This window comes from Vigna unguiculata, chromosome 5 (assembly GCF_004118075.2).
Source record: "Vigna unguiculata cultivar IT97K-499-35 chromosome 5, ASM411807v1, whole genome shotgun sequence".
Classification (NCBI taxonomy): Eukaryota; Viridiplantae; Streptophyta; class Magnoliopsida; order Fabales; family Fabaceae; genus Vigna; species Vigna unguiculata.
The window spans coordinates 5,564,070-5,583,474 of NC_040283.1; the positions used below are offsets into that span (position 1 = coordinate 5,564,070).

At 37.8% G+C, this 19,405-nt stretch overlaps 1 protein-coding gene across 1 annotated transcript; it reads right to left on the minus strand.

Moving 5' to 3' along the window:
- Nucleotides 1-209: 209 nt before the first annotated feature.
- LOC114183542 (ascorbate transporter, chloroplastic-like) lies at nt 210-6,237 on the minus strand. The gene is made up of 11 exons (XM_028070597.1): nt 5,918-6,237; nt 4,478-5,037; nt 3,924-4,031; nt 3,554-3,709; nt 2,287-2,502; nt 1,989-2,198; nt 1,720-1,857; nt 1,396-1,497; nt 1,226-1,291; nt 901-985; nt 210-815 (listed from the first exon to the last, which is right to left on the minus strand). The coding sequence occupies exons 1-11, from the start codon at nt 5,970-5,972 to the stop codon at nt 718-720; spliced, it is 1,794 nt and encodes a 597-aa protein (XP_027926398.1). The 5' UTR covers nt 5,973-6,237; the 3' UTR covers nt 210-717.
- Between the last annotated feature and the right edge of the window lie 13,168 nt (nt 6,238-19,405).

Sequence of the window (19,405 nt, forward strand, 5' to 3'; positions counted from 1 at the left end):
CTTATTCAAAATAGAATGTTCCTAGCATTTCTCTATACTTAATCATCACCAACCCAATTTCATCACAAACTCAATTAAATTAGATCAATAAATCGTGCATTAGTGTTTTTATTACTTTAATGGCCAGTTATTTTTTAAAACATCGATAAAATTAAAAAGATAAAGATACAAATGTCCTTGTTAGAGAGATAAAAGAGTAAATAGCTGAATAATCTAATGAACGTGTATATATTGAGCTTGTGTATGCTTAGATGAGGTTTGACATGAGGAAACGCCCATTGACTTTCTATACAGAAAGCACTTGAGTTCATGGAACAAAGGCATGGGCAAAAGGGAAAAGGCCCAGTAAAGTGTGTTTATTACTGAGTTTGGCTATAAAGTAAGCAAGTAAAAATGTATGTGTATCTAATATTGACTTAATTTAAAGTGTATTCTAAGCTTATCTTACTACAATATAAACCTTTACTTACTCATTTTAGAAACAAACTCACTGTAGAGGAGTGTTGAGGAAAAGGAGCAAAGTTAATCCAAGATTTCTTGGAGACACTTTTTTATCAAAGGCCATGGTTTATGGTGAAAACTTCCATGGTGTCTCTTTCTTTTCTACTTTTTGAGGGTGTTTAATCTCCCAAGACACCTTTGGTAATCTGATTAGTGTTCCATCCGTTTCTATATTTCAATGGCTAAAAAGGCTACACTTTCCTTGACTAGTAATCTTCAGTCAAGAACTTTCTCTCCGGTAGAAAAGATATTCCACACCAATGTGCCTATTATGTACAAAGCAACAGCAACCTTAAAAACATCATTCCAAGAACCTGCAATAAAAGATCACATGATTGGAAACCAAGAAAAAAATTGCAAAAAAAGGTAAACTTCAAAATCAAGAGGGAACTCTCAGACCTCGCTGGAGTATTAATCCAGTTGCAGCTGTACCAAATACACCAGCAAGCACTCCTGCTGTGTTTGATAGTCCAAGCAATACACCCTGAAATTGAATCTCGTGAATAATATGATAGATGCATATTTAGATGTATCATTGAGTTGATGCATGACTATCAAGAACAATATTGAAGTGAAGTGTATTGTAGTCTTCAATCTTTTGTAAAATTGTTGCAGTGATCTGCCATATTCTTTTTACTAATAGTATTAGTACTAAACACTTTTTTAAGCTCACATTTGACAGTTTATTGATTGCTGTAATGTAATTAGCAAAGCAAATACTCACAGCATAGCGGGGTCCAATGTCTTGGTGATTGGAATAGAGACCAGATTGTGAGAATGCATCAGATCCCTGTCAAGAAAATAACATATTATGGTTAAATTAAGGTGATTCTGCATATATTTAGAACATATTGTAGAGATTCTAATGCTTCAAAAAGTAGAGGAAGCTCAAACCTGACTACACGCCATGCATAGTACAGCCATGGCAGGTGTTCTGACATGGCTCAGCTGAGAAAGAAAAAAGGCAGGACCCAGAAACCCTATTGATTGCATGATCTGCAAACTCAAAAGCATTAAAAGAAGGAAAATTTTGAAGAGTGAAATCAATGCAAAATATTTCCTTCTATTTAGCACCGAAATGAATGGATGCCTGAGCACTATTATTTAAGAAAAAAGGCATTCCACTAAGAACATCATATATATATATATATATATATATATATATAGCAGTTGGCCATGCATGACACAATTATGCTACAAGAGCAATGATTTTCTTGCCTTTCGAACAGTTGTTATGGAGAGGCCTTTTCTCACAAGTGTGTCAGCAATCCACCCACCAATATTTGCAAAAGCAGCCATGGTTAACCATGGAAGAACACATAAGAGCCCAGATTCAGTGAGGTTGAACTTCAGAACCTGAGAAAATTATTAGTCTATTCATTCAGAAGCCTAAAAGCAGAAATGTAATGTAATGTACTTAACACTGAGTTCATTTTATAGATACATACAACTAAAGAAAGTAGTTAAATTTATTAAAAAGTTAGTACCTGATTATAATAAGTAGGCATCCAGGTCAGAAGAATAAAAGTCCCCCAATTGTGACAGAAGTGAGAGATTATAAGAGCCCAAACCGGTGCTTTTGATAAAATCAATTTCCAAGGAATGGAAGAAACAGGTGCATTTGATACATTGCCTTCTAGTATGAGCCTTTTCTCCTCTACGCCAACATCTGGGTCATCTTTTGGGGAGCTATATGCCTGGTAGAGCCCAAGAGAGAGGAAAGGAAATGAGTCAACAGGCTAAGCAGGAAACTAAGAAGTGTCCCACAAAGTGAAATTGACTTACCTTTCTTAACCACAAGGTAAACCAGATACTTCCAAGGGATCCGAAAGAGTAAAAAACTGATGGCCACCCAAATTTTTGGATTAGTAATGGTGAGAATGCCAAGCCAACCACTGAACCAAGGTACATGCCACTATATACTAGGGCAAGTGATCTGCTTCTCTCTGAAACTGGAATCCACTTGGAAAGCATATTATTCATAGCAGGCATGGCAACACCCTGAAAATAAAGGATTAGCAAGGTGGGTTTCTAAATCTTAAGACTAAGATTCATGTCTACATGCATAGACTTTCAACATGAGATCATTCATATGGTAAAATATAGTCCATTTGTTTGTATTATTTTACACATGGATATCTTGGTTTTTGAGGGTAGGAATCATAAACTATGAAGCTATGTTTGTCCATCTTGGTTGCATTGTGCATCCCTTGCCCTGTCTGTTTTAAAGGAGAATAAAGTTCATGCTTTGAGGCTAGTTTTCTAACTTTTTCTTCATGCTTACATGATACAAAGTTGCAAGCAATCTTATCGACCAAAAGTCCATAATAAAGCTTGTCAGAGCCTAAACAGTTTACACTCCAAATTTTGAGGAGCATAAAAAGCTTTAAGATTCAGATGAAATTTTACAGAACGCTGATCTGTTTATCACGTGTGTGAAGTCCTCAAGTATTGCTATAAAGTGTATGATAGATCAAATCTAACATATGTACATCCTATTCTAGTATTTTTGCCAAGATGAATCATACGATATCCTAAGAGTCTTTGGAGATTATTAAGACGATTCAGAACTCCTCTTACCTGTTCAGCGCTTTAGAAACTTATAAGTGGGAAGGGAATATATATGTATATATATATATAACTTTATTCTGATTCTCATGTTAATTATTTACAGCATATAAATAGAAAAGGAATAAAAACAGCCTATTTCTATTTCTATAATATCAACATATCAGGAAATGATTTGGTCCAGACTAATCTTCCCCTCAACTATACAGATTTTATTTCCTATCATAATCTGAGTTTAACACCAGAATTTCAACCTTCCTAATTTACTGACGAAACTCATATTTTGTCTTTATAAAGATATTTGAAGAAGGAAGAAAAGTTCAATCTAACTCCACTTTTGTAATTTTCTTTTCATTTATCCTTTTTTAAAGCTGATAATTGGTTTTGCATTAGAATAGATGGCTGGATAAGGGACCATACGAACTTGTTTTCTTAACCAAGTTGATGAAACCATGGAAGTAGTACAGATATATGATAGACCAACCTCACCGATCCCCATAAATGCACGCATAATAAGCAAACAAGGGAGCCCAATTCTTGCAGCAATAGGTGTTAAAATTGTTGCCATTGACCACCAGACAACTCCGAAACCTAGCACTAGTTTCCCACCAAGTTTGTCTGCCCATATGCCACCAAGGATCTAAACCAGAAAAACAAAACAACATTGCATAAACGCATGTCAGTACGCAACTATGAAAAGACAATTAAAGAACTGTATTTCTATTAAGAAACATACAAAATTTGGGCCAAGCTCAACTAGCAGAGGTACTCTATTGCGTACAAGAAGTTAAATGTATCAGATCAATATGTTGTTTAAAGTACTATGTTTAGAATGGAGGGTATAGCGATCACACCTGGGTAAGAAGGTAGCCCCAGAAAAAAGATGACTGAATGAGGCCAACTGTTGCACTGTTCCACTTAAATTCTTGCGACATTGGAAGTATTGCTATGCTCATATTCACCTGTATAATATAATGGACAAGTAAAGAACGAGAAGAAACATCAGTTGTTCATATTAAAAACACAAATATCAAGAATAGGGAAATTCAAAAACACAACTACATCAGTAGTTCATATTGAAAAGATTTGGACACACTCATGTTACTAACATCACAATGTGATATAAGAGATTGAATTGAGACACAAAAAGTTATAACAGGGCCAACCATTATTTATGCCGGATCTATTAAATTTTCTTTTTATCTTTCTCACAACATCACATTGTCTTGTTAGTATGTAATAAGAAAGGATCCAAATTCTAGTTCAAGGAAAAAATCATAATATCAACTTCTGCATAAAATGTAGCACAATATTGGAGATTGTAGAGACTTTACAATGCCAACCCAATGAAAACATTAACATATTGGAATTTAAATTGTGTGAATAAATACCACATGAAAACACTCACACGGTCCATGTTGCACAGCAGAAATGCTGAAAAACATAGCAATACAATAACCCAACGCTTAGGAAACTTCTGCCACCAAGAAGATACTTGTGGAACATTCCCTTCGAAGAGAATGGCTTCACCTGTTCCTTCAGCTGATGCAAGAGGATTCACCTCTGATTCTGTAATATCATAATCCTCAGACTTGTAATGAACACAAGCCGGATTAGCCTTACCAAGTTTGTTAAAACTTAGTCCATATACTGCTCTTTGTTGAATAAGGCTACAGCTACAGAGATCTGAAGACAGGTAGCATTGACATCTTCTGCTGGCGTTTAGTTTCATGTTCATGCAGTGAATAGGTCTCTGTGATATTGAAGAACAACGCTGCACTTCATCTTCAAATGTTGGTATTAGTTTTGAAACTTTCTCATTCAAAGACTCTCTAGCATGAAAACGCATCCCAAGCCAGCATCTTGAGAAATGATCCTTTGCAATCTGGCCACCATAACGTGCAACAAATGCACAAGAAATGTCCCTTCTTTGAGGTGATAGATCCTTTCCCAAATGATATAAATTTCCTGCCCATATCAAACAGTTGCTAAAACTTGTTCATAGTCTGCTCTAGTGATCTACATAAAGCAAGCTTAGAGGGTTTCCAGAGGATCAAGATCAAACCTAATTGATACACAATCTCAAAATTACCATAATTTCCATGCATTGCTGACCAATATGTGATTCTCTTATGAAAATAAACTACCGAAAAAGTTATCATCCTTTTCTCCATCCCTAATTTTATCAGATCATCTACATCCCCATAGATATGTATGTATAAATTCTGGCAACTATGGTGCGTCAAATACCATAAAGAAAATCTTGGTTTCCGAAAGTGGAATGTCAAATGTTTTTTTCCGTTGGAGAACTAATTGGATTGTATAGAGTCAAATGAGTGAAGCGTACATTGTAAGAGGTTACTTGCAACCAAGCTAAACCATTCAGAAAAACATAATAACCCTGAATACTAAAAAATTTCACAACTAAAGCATTTTAAGAAATTGCTAGAATTTTACCAAAAGCCACTCTAAGCAATTGTTGGCACAGAACAGAAAAAGGTCATCATCATTCCACAACTTCCCCCTCCTTCCTGCTATAAAAAGACTGGGAAAATGTGTTTTGTACAATAAAATCTTTACCTAACTCCAACGTTTGGCTTTACTATCTAAACCTCTACGAAGTATAACCCTGAAGAGTAGACTGATTCTATACCAAACAACTTTCACCAGCTCCAAAAATAATAACAATAATGAGAAGAAAAAGGGAAAGAAATCTCTAGCAATAGTAAGCTTGAAAGAAAAAAGAACAAAGCAAGTGATAATTTAATCCATAAGAATAACCGAGTAAAATAACATAAGAAAAAAAAATTAGCAGAGTGAAAAGTAAGGATGGTTGAGGAAGAAAAACCTGGTCCAATGAAAGAAGTGAAGTTTGTGTTGGAAACCAAACCACCCAGAGCCATTGGTAATGCAAGTGAGGAGCTATGAAATTGAGAGCTGAAAAGTGAGAAGAAGGGTCTTACACCATTTCACAGCACACAAAAAAAAAATTCAAATTCAGCAAAATGATGTCATGTCATCCATGGATAATGGAAATCTCTCCCTCCATGCTATGCTAAGGTATTGGATAAGCAAAACGTCCAGTAGAACTTGTTTTGAAAAAACATTAAAAACTGAAAAAAAGTTTTTTTTTCACAACCTTTTGTTCATGTAATCATAATAACAATTTTTCATGATAATTACATAATTTTTTTGAATAGAATATGAAATTCTAGTTGCCTTTTTAGCGAGAAAAATGGGGGCGGAGACCGTGACACGTGGCACGTCATCCTTGCAAATAATAGGCCAACTGTACAAAAATAATGAAATTATTGATATACCCCTCTGGATCAGTGTACTTTTGGTACTGGTAACATTATAAGTGGAAGTGAACTGAGGGTTACTGTGGAAATATAAAAAATTGAAAACTAAGTCTTGGCAGCTTGTCCCTGCAGAAAAGTGCAGAATAATATATTGATATTGTTTATTATATATTTAATTATTTTCTTCAATTTTTTGTTTCGGTATTTCCAAGATACTAAGTGATGCTATTTTCTGAGGTTCACGCGTGGAATATTTTGCTTTAGACACGTGGCTGCTTCACCAACGTTAAAAGTGTTGTGGTTTTGTATGGGAACATGTGTTTCTCAAAGAGAGGAGTTCCATAAAATTGCAAAATTATTAATTTGAAGCTTCACAGAACTCATTTCCCACTAATGAAGTGTGTTAATCATTGAGTGTGATTACGATTTGTAGAATTTTTTATTTTAATTCAGATCTAAAAATTATTGTAGGGTAACAATCAAGATTAACTAAACGGTGCAGTGGATCAAAATATGATTCATTAAGTTCACTATTATGATAACGGCAGATCCAATCGGATCAATCATATTATTACTATGCTAATTAGAGGTGTCAATTTGGTTTAGTCTACAGAGTTTGATTCTGCCCATTTGGATTAGGACAAAACAAGTTCATATTGGAAAAAGATATTGTAAAACTCTTTTTAATTAATTTTTGTTTTAAGAGGGAGTTTGGGCCTGACTTATTTGAGGGTCCAGAATCAGCTCAATTTGAAAATCTCCAAGACCCCCATTTCCAGTCTTAATGCCCTCACTTGTCTCAATTTTGAAAAGGAGTTTCTCCCCCTCCCTTGTAGCACTTGAGAGCTCTGCTAGGACACAAAAACCTTCCATTTTCGAGCTAGCTAAGTCTATTCTACCTTCAAGTAAATGAACCTTAGGACTTTCTTGTCCTTTCTTCTCCTTTTCCTGTTCGAGTACGTAGGTTTGGGTTAGGGTTCATCCTCATGCCCTTGTTTTGTTTTGTTTTATACACGTTTCAGCTCACTGTTTGATTTCTGGAACTGCGGTGTTTCTCGGTTAAGTGTTTGCCTTCGTTTTCTAGTGTTTTCCAGGTAAGGGAAGCTATGGTTTTTGTTTATAAAGTTAGTCTACCGATTTTTGGCTTGTTTGTGTGGTTGTGATGGTTGAATGAGGTTGTGGGTCGAATAAAAATGTATGGTGCGTGTGTATGTTTGGTTGAATGAGAAGTTGCATGTGCGAACAGGTGAGAACCTGTTGATCTCACCCAAGCGGGTGACCCTCGCCTAAGCAAGAGTAGCAGGAACTCACCCCTGGTTCTAGCTCGAGTTGTTGCCTAGGCGACTCACTTTCTTTTTTAGCGAGAGGCAGTCTCGCTTAGGCGAGACGCTTTCACTTGAGAGAGAAATCGTTGGAACCTTGCAATACCCATTGTCGAGCTCTCACTTAGGCGAGGAAGGCTCACCTGAGCGAGGGAACTTCTCTCGCCTGAGCGAGGGAACTTCTCTCGCCTGAGCGAGGAAGGCTCACCTGAGCGAGGGAACTTCTCTCGCTTGAGCGAGGACCTCTAGCTTGGACGAAACTCGGGCAGGAGGCGCTGTGTTGGCCAATGTTTGTTCCAGAATTGTGTTCTACTTTTCCTTGCCCAATATATGTGATCATGTTTGATGTGTATGCATGAATGATGAGACTAAAATGAGTGTGTCGTTGTGTAATGGGATTGGACAATGGTATGCAATTATAATGTATGAGATTAAATGAGATTCTTGTTATATTGAGTATGAAATGGGGAACATGACTGGTTTGGTTGGTGGTGGATTGACATGAGAATTGAATGATTGAGATGGCATGTGGAATGTGTTGGTAAAAGAGTTTCATGAGAAACTTTTGGTGATGTGTGTGGTTTATATAGGAGATGTCTAGATAAAGGAATGTATCTTGAACTCTAATAATTGTTTACGCTCACATAGAGTAGAATAATTGATGTGGTGAGAGTGGCAGGAGGTCCTAGTCTTGGGACATATTGGGCCCAAGACATTAGAGGATTAACCTTGTGTGTGGTTGTGCGATAACCCCTTGCGTCTAGACTCTGCAGAGTTTAGAAACCAACACAGGTGCATACTTCCTTTAGAATTCTATATCAAGAGTATGATCTGGATATTGAGTCAAAGTGTCCTACATTTGTTTGTTTCACATGATTTGGGTGCCTACTGCTTTATTTGTTGATAATTTGCTTTATCTTTTGCTTGCTCTATAACATGTTAAAAATATTTTTCTCTAGCTTATCCTTTCTTTTGGTGTATGTTTCTTTGCTTGGTTTTTCCTTTTTGCAATGATCACCAATTTATTGGTGTGAGCAGATGTGGAAACCCCTAGAGGTACTCAGGGCGGTGGAGATGTTGTGTAGAGTGGTCCCCATGATCTGGGTTATGGGTCACTGTTGAGCCCCTTTTGAAGAACTCTTAGTTTATTATAAATTCCTTGCTCTATGAGCAATCTTTTGCAAAACAATAGTACTTTTGTCTTATGTCTTATGGCATCGTGGTGTGCCTAAGATTTTATTCCAGGTATATTATGGATAACTGTAATAGTTAGTACATGTATGCTTCATGTCATGTGCTCGTTTATATTATAACTATGTGATGCTTAATTTTAGTAGATATAGTCTATATAAATAGGATGTCACAGTTTTATGGTATCAGAGCCTTGGTTCCTTAGAGTTTGTGGGCTTGTGTGCTTACTTAGCCTTCGTTGTATCTTCTTGGTATTTTGCTAGCTAAGTTCCTAGTCTGACAAGTTAACTGATGGTTCCTTTTATGTATCCAGTGATATGGCACCCTCACGTGTGACTCCTCCTCCACCTCCTCAAGGCGATGGGCAAGACCTCACAAGAGCAATTGAGGTTATGGCTGCAACCTTGACACAACAAAGCAATGCTATGATGCAACAACATGAGGCGTCGATGTAGTGCCTGGAGGCCTCTTTGGAACAACAACAGATGGTGATGCAGCAGATGGAGGCTACGAGGCTAGCTTCTGAAGCTGCTAAGAGGCAACATATGGAGGCCCTCCGGTAGTTGGAGGAAAACATGGTCGGTGCTCCTGTGTATGGTCTTCACCCCCAACCTCCACCCCCTGAATGGAGTTTGGAATATTTCTTGAAGCACTAAACTTCCATGTTTAATGGCAAGACCAATCCCGACCAGACGGACCAATGGATGAAAGACATGGAGCACATCTTTGATGCCAAGAGGTGCCCGGATGAGAGCAAACTTTCTTTCACTGTCTACATGCTCACATGAGAGGCTGAGCATTGATAGGCCAGCATGAGGTTGGTCATGGAAGAGAAGCATGAACAGATTACTTGGGAGGCTTTCAAGAGGAAGTTCCTCTCTGAGTACTTCTCTGATAGCGTAAGATATGCTAAGGAGGTAGAATGTAACATCCCGGTCGGATATTACTAATTTAAGTAATAAAAATTAAGAAATATGATGAAAACCTCATTTATTATACTTCACTTCCCAAAAACGTGGGAAATTTTAAAACATTAATCGGATGTTATCCAAAAATCCATAATTTATGAAACTCCAATACAGTATCCAAATTCACAAATCAGTAAAACACTATTTACAAATTTCATAAAAACAATAATGATAAAACTCCAGTAAAAGTTTTTCCCAGTTAACCCTCTCTCCGATGCTATGCCTCATCAGCACCACTTGCAACATCATCTGCTCCCCTGTAACGCATTACACGATCATCGCCAAACACAAGTAGATAGGGTGAGCTCATAAACAATTAACATATAAGTTAATAAAAAAGTCAATATACACCCATCTATTTTTTTCTAGTTAATTCTTGGCCCAAACCTTAATCCCCAAGGCTTTTCAACCCTTAAAACACACAAATAGTTAGCCTCGGATTCAGGGTTTATGATGCTCACACGAACCTGCCTGCTCGTGGTCATGCCTCTACGAACCTCCCCGCTCGTAGTCCTGCCCTACGGACCTACCCGTCCGTAGTCCAACACATGTGATCCACCAGCTATGTACCTCCCCGCACGTAGCATCTCTCAAGTGTGAGCACGGAACATACGAACCTACCTCACTCGTATCCCCACACGAGAGTAACATGATATGAACCTCCCCGCTCATATCATCACGTGTTCACCACCATCCATGAACCTATCCGCTCATGGCACAACATCCCCTGATCCAAGTTTCACATCACAACATGATAACGAAAACAAGCAAAGCACACTACCCTACACAAGGTACATACTCAAGCTGGTCTTAGGGATTCTAATGCTTCCACGAACCTGCCCGCTCGTGGTCCAACTCTACGAACCTCTCCGCTCGTAGTCCAACACACGTGATCCACCAACTACATACCTCCCTGCACGCAGCATCTCTCAAGTGTGAGCACGGAACATACGAACCTACCTCGTTCGCATCCCCACACGAGAGTAATAGGATATGAACCTCCCCACTCATATCATCACGTGTTCATCACTAGTCATGAACCTACCCGCTCATGACAACATCAAGCATATCCCAGATCAGGACCCACACAACAAACCATGCAAAACATATCACAATGCACTCTGCCACTACACCATCGCCTAGCGTAGCCTAAGCGCCGCTAAACGAAATGGTAGTACAGACCGCCTGGCGATTCCACATCACCGTCGGGCGCCACAACTTATAAGACATTCTTGTTTCATACTATCGTCTGGCGGTTCAGTCTACACCACTAGGCGCTACACTAGTAATGTGACACTACTGGTTTTAGGTACTCTAATTCATTTCCTAGAATTCAACCATTTAATTATCAAACATCTAAAAATCAACATACACATTCATATATTCCAAATTACAACATCACAACACATGCATCTTTCAAGTATAAGTACACATTCCTCTTTTTTATAATTCATATATACTTACCTTTTAAGTCAATTCCAACACATACTTTATTTCCCCTTCTCATTTTTCCAACCCTTTGCATGCTTACAATTCACATACTCCACATAAGACACAATCAAAGCTATATACTTATTCTGCATGCCCTCGCAATTCTATTACATTTAAAGTATGATTATCATGTTTCCATACTTTCCCAAAACTCGTCATGATCATTCAACACTCGGTCATAGTGGTATCATCAATAGTGGTCTTATTCACACACTTATAACATCATACATTCGAGCTAACATATATAGGTTCATATATTCAACATGCCTCAGCAAGCACTACCAAAAACATACTCATCAATCACACATTTATATATTTATATATATACATTCACCAATCAAGGCCATACCAGCACTTGAGAACACTTAATCATCCATTAGTAATCATACTATTAGGGAATTCAAACAACCAATCATGCGTCACGTATATCTCTAGCTACTGTCCTCCAAATCAAATCTCCACCGTTCATAGTGAAGAACTACATGTTATGGACTACCTGTCAAAATTTCACCTAAATCGGACGGTTAACGAAGCGGGTAATGCAGTTTTACGAAAACTACGTAGACCAGAAAAATCGATGGCGCCTAGCGGCATGAAACTAGCGTCGGGCGGTTCCTGTTCCACGAAAAGTATGAAAAACAGCGGTTTTCATGAATCAGAGCACCACCACGCCTCACTGGTATGGCGCCTGGCGATAACCAACGTGCCGCTAGGCGGTTCCTGCTGTTTCAGGAACCCCAACATTTTTCTTTGCACCTGCGAACCTCAACCCTTTGACAACAACTCTGAGTTCAACCAATTTATGACTCTATAGGATACGATTCCATCTTTTAGGATTACAATTCATTCTCTAACACTTCCCATACCCGAATTCATTCACCCTTTCCATTTAGATTAGTGTCGTTTTCGAAATCCCCAATTCATCAACCCTAAGATAACCTTCATGCAATCTTCTTCTCAATTAAACCCCAATTCCACGAATTTCCAATGAAATACGATGTTTAATCATTCATAAATATTAGAACGCGATTTCTCCTTGATTAGAAACCTCCCAGAACCTGTGAAACATCAAAATCGAGCCAAAAGTGGCTCGCATCGCCTAGCGGGTATTCGTCACCGCTAGGCCCTTCATAAAACCCAGAAAATTGGGTACTCTAACATGCACCGTCTGGCGGTTAAACCCGTGCCACCAGGCGGTTCCGTCTCTAGAACCCCCAATTACCCAGAAACAAGATGAGTCGCCTGGTGGTGATTCATCACCCGCTAGGCGATTTCTGGAAAATTGTAGAAAATACGAAAATACATGAAATAGCAGAGTACATGCATTTAAATTCTCATACATTTCATACAAATAAAAACAAGAAATAAAAGATTCGGTTCCAGCTCCCCTAACCTGGATTCCTCGCTTTAAAAAAATTATTCTAGAGTTCTTCCTTGATCACCAATTTCTTCCCTTGGCTCTAACCCAATTCAGCTCCTTTTCTTACTCTCTAATCACTTTGTTTCCTCTGAATTCGTGTTCCTTACAACACTCCAATTTTCCAGTCTAAAAAATCCTTCCAATTGGTTTAGTTTGCCTTTTTATTATGGTCCTTAATTGTGGTTAATGGCCAAAAACGAAAATGGCATTAAAATGAATGTAATTGCCATTCAAATTCCATTATGATTTGTTTTTCAGTCACTCTTGGCTGCTCTTTGGCTAGCTAGTGTTCCTATGCCCCTTCACCTTCATGCCACAAGAAATTTTGGCAAAAAGGAAGCTATATATGGTTCTACCAAGGTTTGAACCCATGACCATGCCAATGCCAACTCAATACACAACCATTTAACCAAATCATGTTTCATGATGATTAATATAATTCTATGATTATATTATCACTCGACATGATCAAGCACATATTTAAAATAATAATAAATGGCATACATAAGACTCAAACCCAAGTCCTTTCACACAATCCAAGTACTCTCAACCACTTAAGCTAGTACTCTTCCACGTCATAGCAATCCGCATTAAATGCCTTAAAGACTCCTACTACCCGCATATATTAAATAATTATTTAATTAATTATTTAAATTTCTCGGGTCTTACAAAGAATTCCTTCAATTGACCCAAAGAGACAAGTCGATGGCTGAGTACGCCGAAAGGTTCAAGCACTTGGAGCACTTTTATACCATGCCACTAGATGAGGAATGGCGATGCAGGAAGTTTGAGAATGGACTTCAGAGAGATATAAGACTGATGGTGGCACCACTATCTATCAAGGACTTTGCAGCTTTGGTGGAGAGAGTTTGAGTTATGGAGAGGATGAAGGCTGAGGTGGAGGCTCAGCAAGGTCAGCAGCAGAAGAAGGTCAACGGATCATCTGGGTCCAAACCTAAAGTAGAGGAGAGGAAGAAACCCTATGCTAGGCTGTAACCTCAGGTGGCTAGGGGTTTCACATGTCAGCAGTCTCCAGTGCTTAGGTGTTATCAGTGCAATGGGCCACATTTGAGGAGTGCATGCCTGCAATTGGCTGGCACATGAGGTATCATAGGGTTGGGATGATAAGGCATCTCATCAAGGATTGCCCTTCCTCTAGGGGGTCAACGACGAGGCCTCGGCTTAGACTCCAGTTCAAACTCGACAGGGTAGAGGAGGCTGTCGGCCTCAAGCGACAGGTAGAGTATACGCTATGATAGGGTCAGAGGCAACCGGTTCAGGTAATCTTGTTGTTGGAAGTTGTTTGATTGCGGGAAAACCCTGATGTGTGATATGATTATGGAGCGATAGAGTCTTGTGTGCAAGAGTTGGGTCTATCGGTTAGTGAGCTACAATTTGATCTTGTGGTGTCTACGCCGACATCTGGGTTAGTCAGGACATCGTCAGTGTGTGCTAGGTGTCCAATGGAGGTAGAGGGAAACATGTTTAAATTCAATCTAATATGCCTAACTCTATAAGTCTTGAACGTGATCATGTGAATGTATTGGCTCTCTGCTAATCGCGTTCTCATTGACTATCGGGAGAAGAAGTTGTTGTTCTCTGACTCAGATGAGCCTGATTTGTTGTCTTCTCAGGGTGTCTTGAAGGAGATATGGGATGGATCCATATATATATATATATATATTAGGTAAAAATATTTTAATTAAATAGGTGTGTGTAAAAAAAAATATATATGAAGAATTTTCTAAAAGAGATAAAAAAAATAATAATAATAATATAGAAAAAAGAAAAGAAAAAAAAGAAGAAGAAGAAGAAGAGATAAGAAGAAAAGGTAAGAAGAAAAGATAAGAAGAAAAGAAAAAAAAAAGAAGAAGAAGAAAATAAGATTATGAGAAAAGATAAGAAGGAAAAGAAAAAAAAAAGATAAGCATTATCTTTTACATTAATGAAAGTCATGATGACACATGACTTGACTTGCTTATATATATATATATATATATATATATATATATATATATATATATATATATATATATATATATATATAGATAGATGAAGGGGAAGTTACGGTGGTGAGAAAGTGAGAAAGAGAGAAAGAAAGAAAGAAAGAAAGAAGAGAGAGAAAGAAAGAAGAAAGGAGAGAGAGAAAGAGAAAGAGAAATAAGAGAGATAAAGAGAAAACAGGGAAAGAAAGTTTAGAGCAAAGATTCAAAGAGATCCTAGTCTTCTACAACTATTATTAGTGTGCTCTTCAATCAATAAGGTAAGGGGGAGTGAGGTTAAGCTTTTATATATTATTCTTGATAAGCTCATGGATTTTATATTAATCCTTTATTTATTTTGACTCATATATTATTCTATTTACTTTCATTTAACTTATTTTCATTTATTATCCTATTATATTTATTTTATTTCATCTCCAATTATATACTGATCCTGTTTATTTATTTATTTTATTTTATCTCCAAATATGTATTGATCCTGTTTATTTATTTTATTTAATCTTTAGTTACGCACTGATCCTATTTATTTATTTTATTTTATTTATCTCCAGTTACGCACTGGTCCTATTTATTTATTTTATTTTATTTATCTTCAGTTACGCACTGGTCCTATTTATTTATTTTATTTTATTTTATTTATCTCCAGTTACGCACTGGTCCTATTTATTTATTTATTTTATTTTATTTATCTCCAGTTACGCACTGGTCCTATTTATTTATTTTATTTTATCTCCAATTATGCATTGATCCTATTTATTTTATTTTATTTTATTTTATTTTATTTATCTCCAGTTACGCACTGGTCCTATTTATTTATTTTATTTTATTTTTATCTCCAGTTATGCACTGGTCCTATTTAATTATTATATTTATTTATAACGTTCTAATCCTTGTCTAATTATTTATTTAAAGTTCTTGCTTTGATTCTTATTTTATTCTTATTTTATAATTAAAAATAAATAAATGTGAAGTGAAAGTAAATATTATTTTATTCGGTGAGCTTGGATAGAAGAAAATTGCATGTACATTTTATCGTTGTTTTATATTCTTTATGTATAGTTTATACAATGACATGAATTGATAGTCATCACATTTTATGAACTTCGAAAATATCCAAGAGTATGTCAGTTAAGTAAGAGTTAAGTCTGGTTTCAATAAGTTGAGATTAAACCAGTGTCAGAGTGGTTGTATTTGGGAAGTTACAGTTTGGTACACTGCGGGATGAAAGGCAGGGACCATGGTGGGGTCTAAGGAAGTTTTACCAAGTAGGTGAATATCTGGATAGTTCAGAATAGCGCACTGGACTAGGATATTCATAGGCCAAACTTGGGACTATCCGATACCTGCTCGGCATCGCCAAGGTTAGGTAGTGAGTATATATCTCTTTTGTGAGCCGATGAATGACTAATATTCTCGAGAAAGAAATAATTATGATTGTACCAATATTTTATGAGAAATACTCAACTACCTAATCACTTCCCAAAGTAACTTTTGATGTTCATATTGGATCATCGGAAGTGGAATATGGATTCATATGTCTGGTAAAACAAGATCAAGTTTGGTGGTTATAGGTCCAAATCTAGGCCCCCGGTGTCTGCATTATTTGTTGAGTTTATTAAGATTGATATTTAAGGCTTATAAAGACCTCACTCCTTTCATATTTTTCTTTCATATGTACCTGTTGCATGAAGAGAAGATGAACCTGCTCAGTGAGAGTTATTCGGGATATTGTTGGTGGATCTTCTGAAGATTGACTCATGGATAATTTCTATTAATATCTTTAGGAGATGTTAAAAATATAGAAAATCTTCTATTCTGATGTAGGACTCTTAATATTTAACAAATATATATTTTTGTAATATTTCATGAACAATTACATATATGCAAACTACATATATGAATATGAAGTTATGTTATCATTAATGTTCTCTCAAGGATAATCTCTAAAAAAAAATTGATTCCATATCTTTTTATCAAATAATAATTATTTAGTATAGTAGTTGGGGCGTCACAGAGTTCTCCATTGATCTGGTACCGGGATCGGGTCCAGTGTCGATAGCTCCCTACCGATGGCTCCAACGGAGTTGGTGGACTTGAAGAAACAAATATAAGAGTTGTTAGAGAAATAGTTTATACGGCCTAATGCTTCATCATGGAGAACTCCCATGTTGTTGGTCAAGAAGAAAGATGGTGGTTCAAGACTATGTGTGGACTACCATCAGTTGAACAAGTTGACCATCAAGAAAAAGTACCCATTGTCGATAATCGATGATCTGATGGATCAGCTGCATGGGGCGTCAGTGTTCTCCAAGATTGATCTATAGTCGGGTATCACCAATTCTTAGTGAAGGCGGAGGATGTCCAGAAAACGGCCTTTAGATCCAAATACGGGCATTATGAGTATGTGGTTATGCCTTTCGGGGTAGTCAATGCTCCAACCTTGTTCATAGACTACATGAACAAGATCTTCAGGTCGTTTTTGGATAAGTTTGTTGTGGTCTTCATAGACGACATACTCATCTATTCCAAGACTCATGAGGAGCATGCCGAACATGTGAGGATAGTGCTTGGGATTTTGAGGGAGAAATAGTCATATGCCAAGCTGCGAAATGTGATTTCTGGATGAAGGAAGTACAATTTCTGGAGCATGTGATATCGGCTCAGGGCATAGCAATGGATCCATCTAAGGTGAAAGCTGTGATAGAATGGGAATGTCCTAAGTCAGTGATGGAGGTCAGAAGATTCGTGGGTTTGGCTGGCTACTATAGGAGATTCATAGAGGGATTCTCCAAGATAGTGGCGCCTCTAACCCAACTTGCCAAGAAGGATCAACCTTTCGCTTGGACTGACAGGTGTGAGGAAAGCTTTTAAGAGCTTAAGCGGAGGTTGACTAATGCCCCAGTTTTGGTCATTTTCGATGTTAGTAAGTCTCTCACAAAGGCTTGAGTTGTGTGTTCATGCAAGAGAGGAAGGTAGTAGCATATGCTTCAAGACAACTGAAAGTCCATGAGAAGAACTACCTCTCCCATGATGTAAAGCTGTCAGCAGTGGTGTTTACTTAAAAATCTGGAGGCATTATCTATGGTGCACAGTTATGTGTGTTCAATGACCATAAGAGCTTCAAGTATTTTTTTTACCAAAAGAAGCTGAAGATGAGACAAAGGAGATGGATTGACTTCTTGAAGGACTATGATTTCGAGCTTCTATACCACCCGAGAAAAGTAAATGTGGTAGCAGACTTTGAGTAGGAAGACAGTCCATGTGGCTCATCTTATGATTAAAGAATTGAATTTGATTGAAAGTTTCAGGGATATGAAGCTTCAAGTTGAGTTGGAACCAAAGTTCATTAGATGTAGTACCTTAATTATATCTAGTGACTTCCTGATCTTGATTAAGGAGAGGCAAGCAGAAGATGATAGTTTGTAGAAGGTGAAAGAGCTGCTTGGATCGGATCAGGCTAAGGAGTTTGCCTTGGGTGATGATGGCGTGTTGAGGTTCAAAGGCATAATTTGTGTGCCTAGTGATGCTGAGGTAAGAAGGTTGATTCTTAAGGAATGGCACAAAAGTCGTCTTAGTCTATATCCTGACATGACTAAGATGTACCAAGACCTCAAGAAATCCTTCTGGTGGCAAGGTATAAAGAAGGATGTTGCACAGTTCGTGTCCGCATGCTTGACTCTCCAAAAGGCGAAGGTAGAGCATCAGAGACCCGATGGAACGTTCCAACCGTTGGATATACCGGTATGGAAATGAGATAGCATAGCTATGAATTGTGTTACCCATTTACCATGAATCGAGATGGGTTGTGGTAGGCTGGTTGACCAAGAGTGCTCACTTCTTAGCAGTAAATCTAAGGTTGTCTATGGTCAAGTTGGCTCAGTTGTACGTCAAGGAGATTGTAAGGTTGCATGGAGTGTCTAGTAGCATATTGTTTGACAAAGACCCACGGTTTACTTCTAGGTTCTGGCAAATGCTACAAGAGGCTTTAGGGAGCAGGTTGAGGATGAATTATGCCTATCATCCTCAAACAGATGGGCAGTCAGAGCGAGTGATCCAGTCCTTGGAGGACTTGTTGAGAACGTGCATCTTGGATCATCTCGGCAGTTGGGATGAAGTGTTACCGCTAGTGGAGTTCACCTACAATAACAACTACCAGGCGAGTATAGGGATGACGCCTTATGAGGCTTTGTATGAAAGGAGATGTAGAACTCTCTTGTGTGGGTACTAGGATGGTGAGTCGATTTTAGTTGGGCCAGAATTGTTGAAACAAACCACAGAGAAAGTCTAGATGGTAAGGGATAGGATGCAGGCATCGCAGAGTAGGCAAAAAGCATATGCAGACCGAAGAAGGAGGCCCTTGGAGTGTGCGGCTGGGGATCATGTATTCTTGAGAGTGACCCGAACCACTAGTGTAGGAAGGGCTATCCGCCCAAGGAAGCTTTCTTCTAAGTTTTTGGGTCCGTATAAGATCTTGAGAAGGATAGGGCCTATGGCTTACGAGATTGTTTTACCTCCGTAGTTGGCTAATCTTCATCAAGTGTTTCACGTTTCCTAGTTGCGGAAGTACGTGTTTGACCCATCTGACATATTGGAGGCTCAAAATGTGCAAGTTAGGGAGGATCTAACAATGGAGGTTCAA

What these genes read in the sequence shown, in the direction of transcription:
- LOC114183542 (XM_028070597.1), bottom strand. Translation starts at nt 5,972, where the DNA reads ATGGCTCTGGGTGGTTTGGTTTCCAACACAAACTTCACTTCTTTCATT. An exon ending in TGCTGTGCAACATGGACCGT is followed by an intron (nt 4,032 to 4,477) that starts GTGAGTGTTTTC and finishes TATATTATACAG; the next exon opens with GTGAATATGAGCATAGCAAT. An exon ending in TTACCTTGTGGTTAAGAAAG is followed by an intron (nt 2,199 to 2,286) that starts GTAAGTCAATTT and finishes GGGCTCTACCAG; the next exon opens with GCATATAGCTCCCCAAAAGA.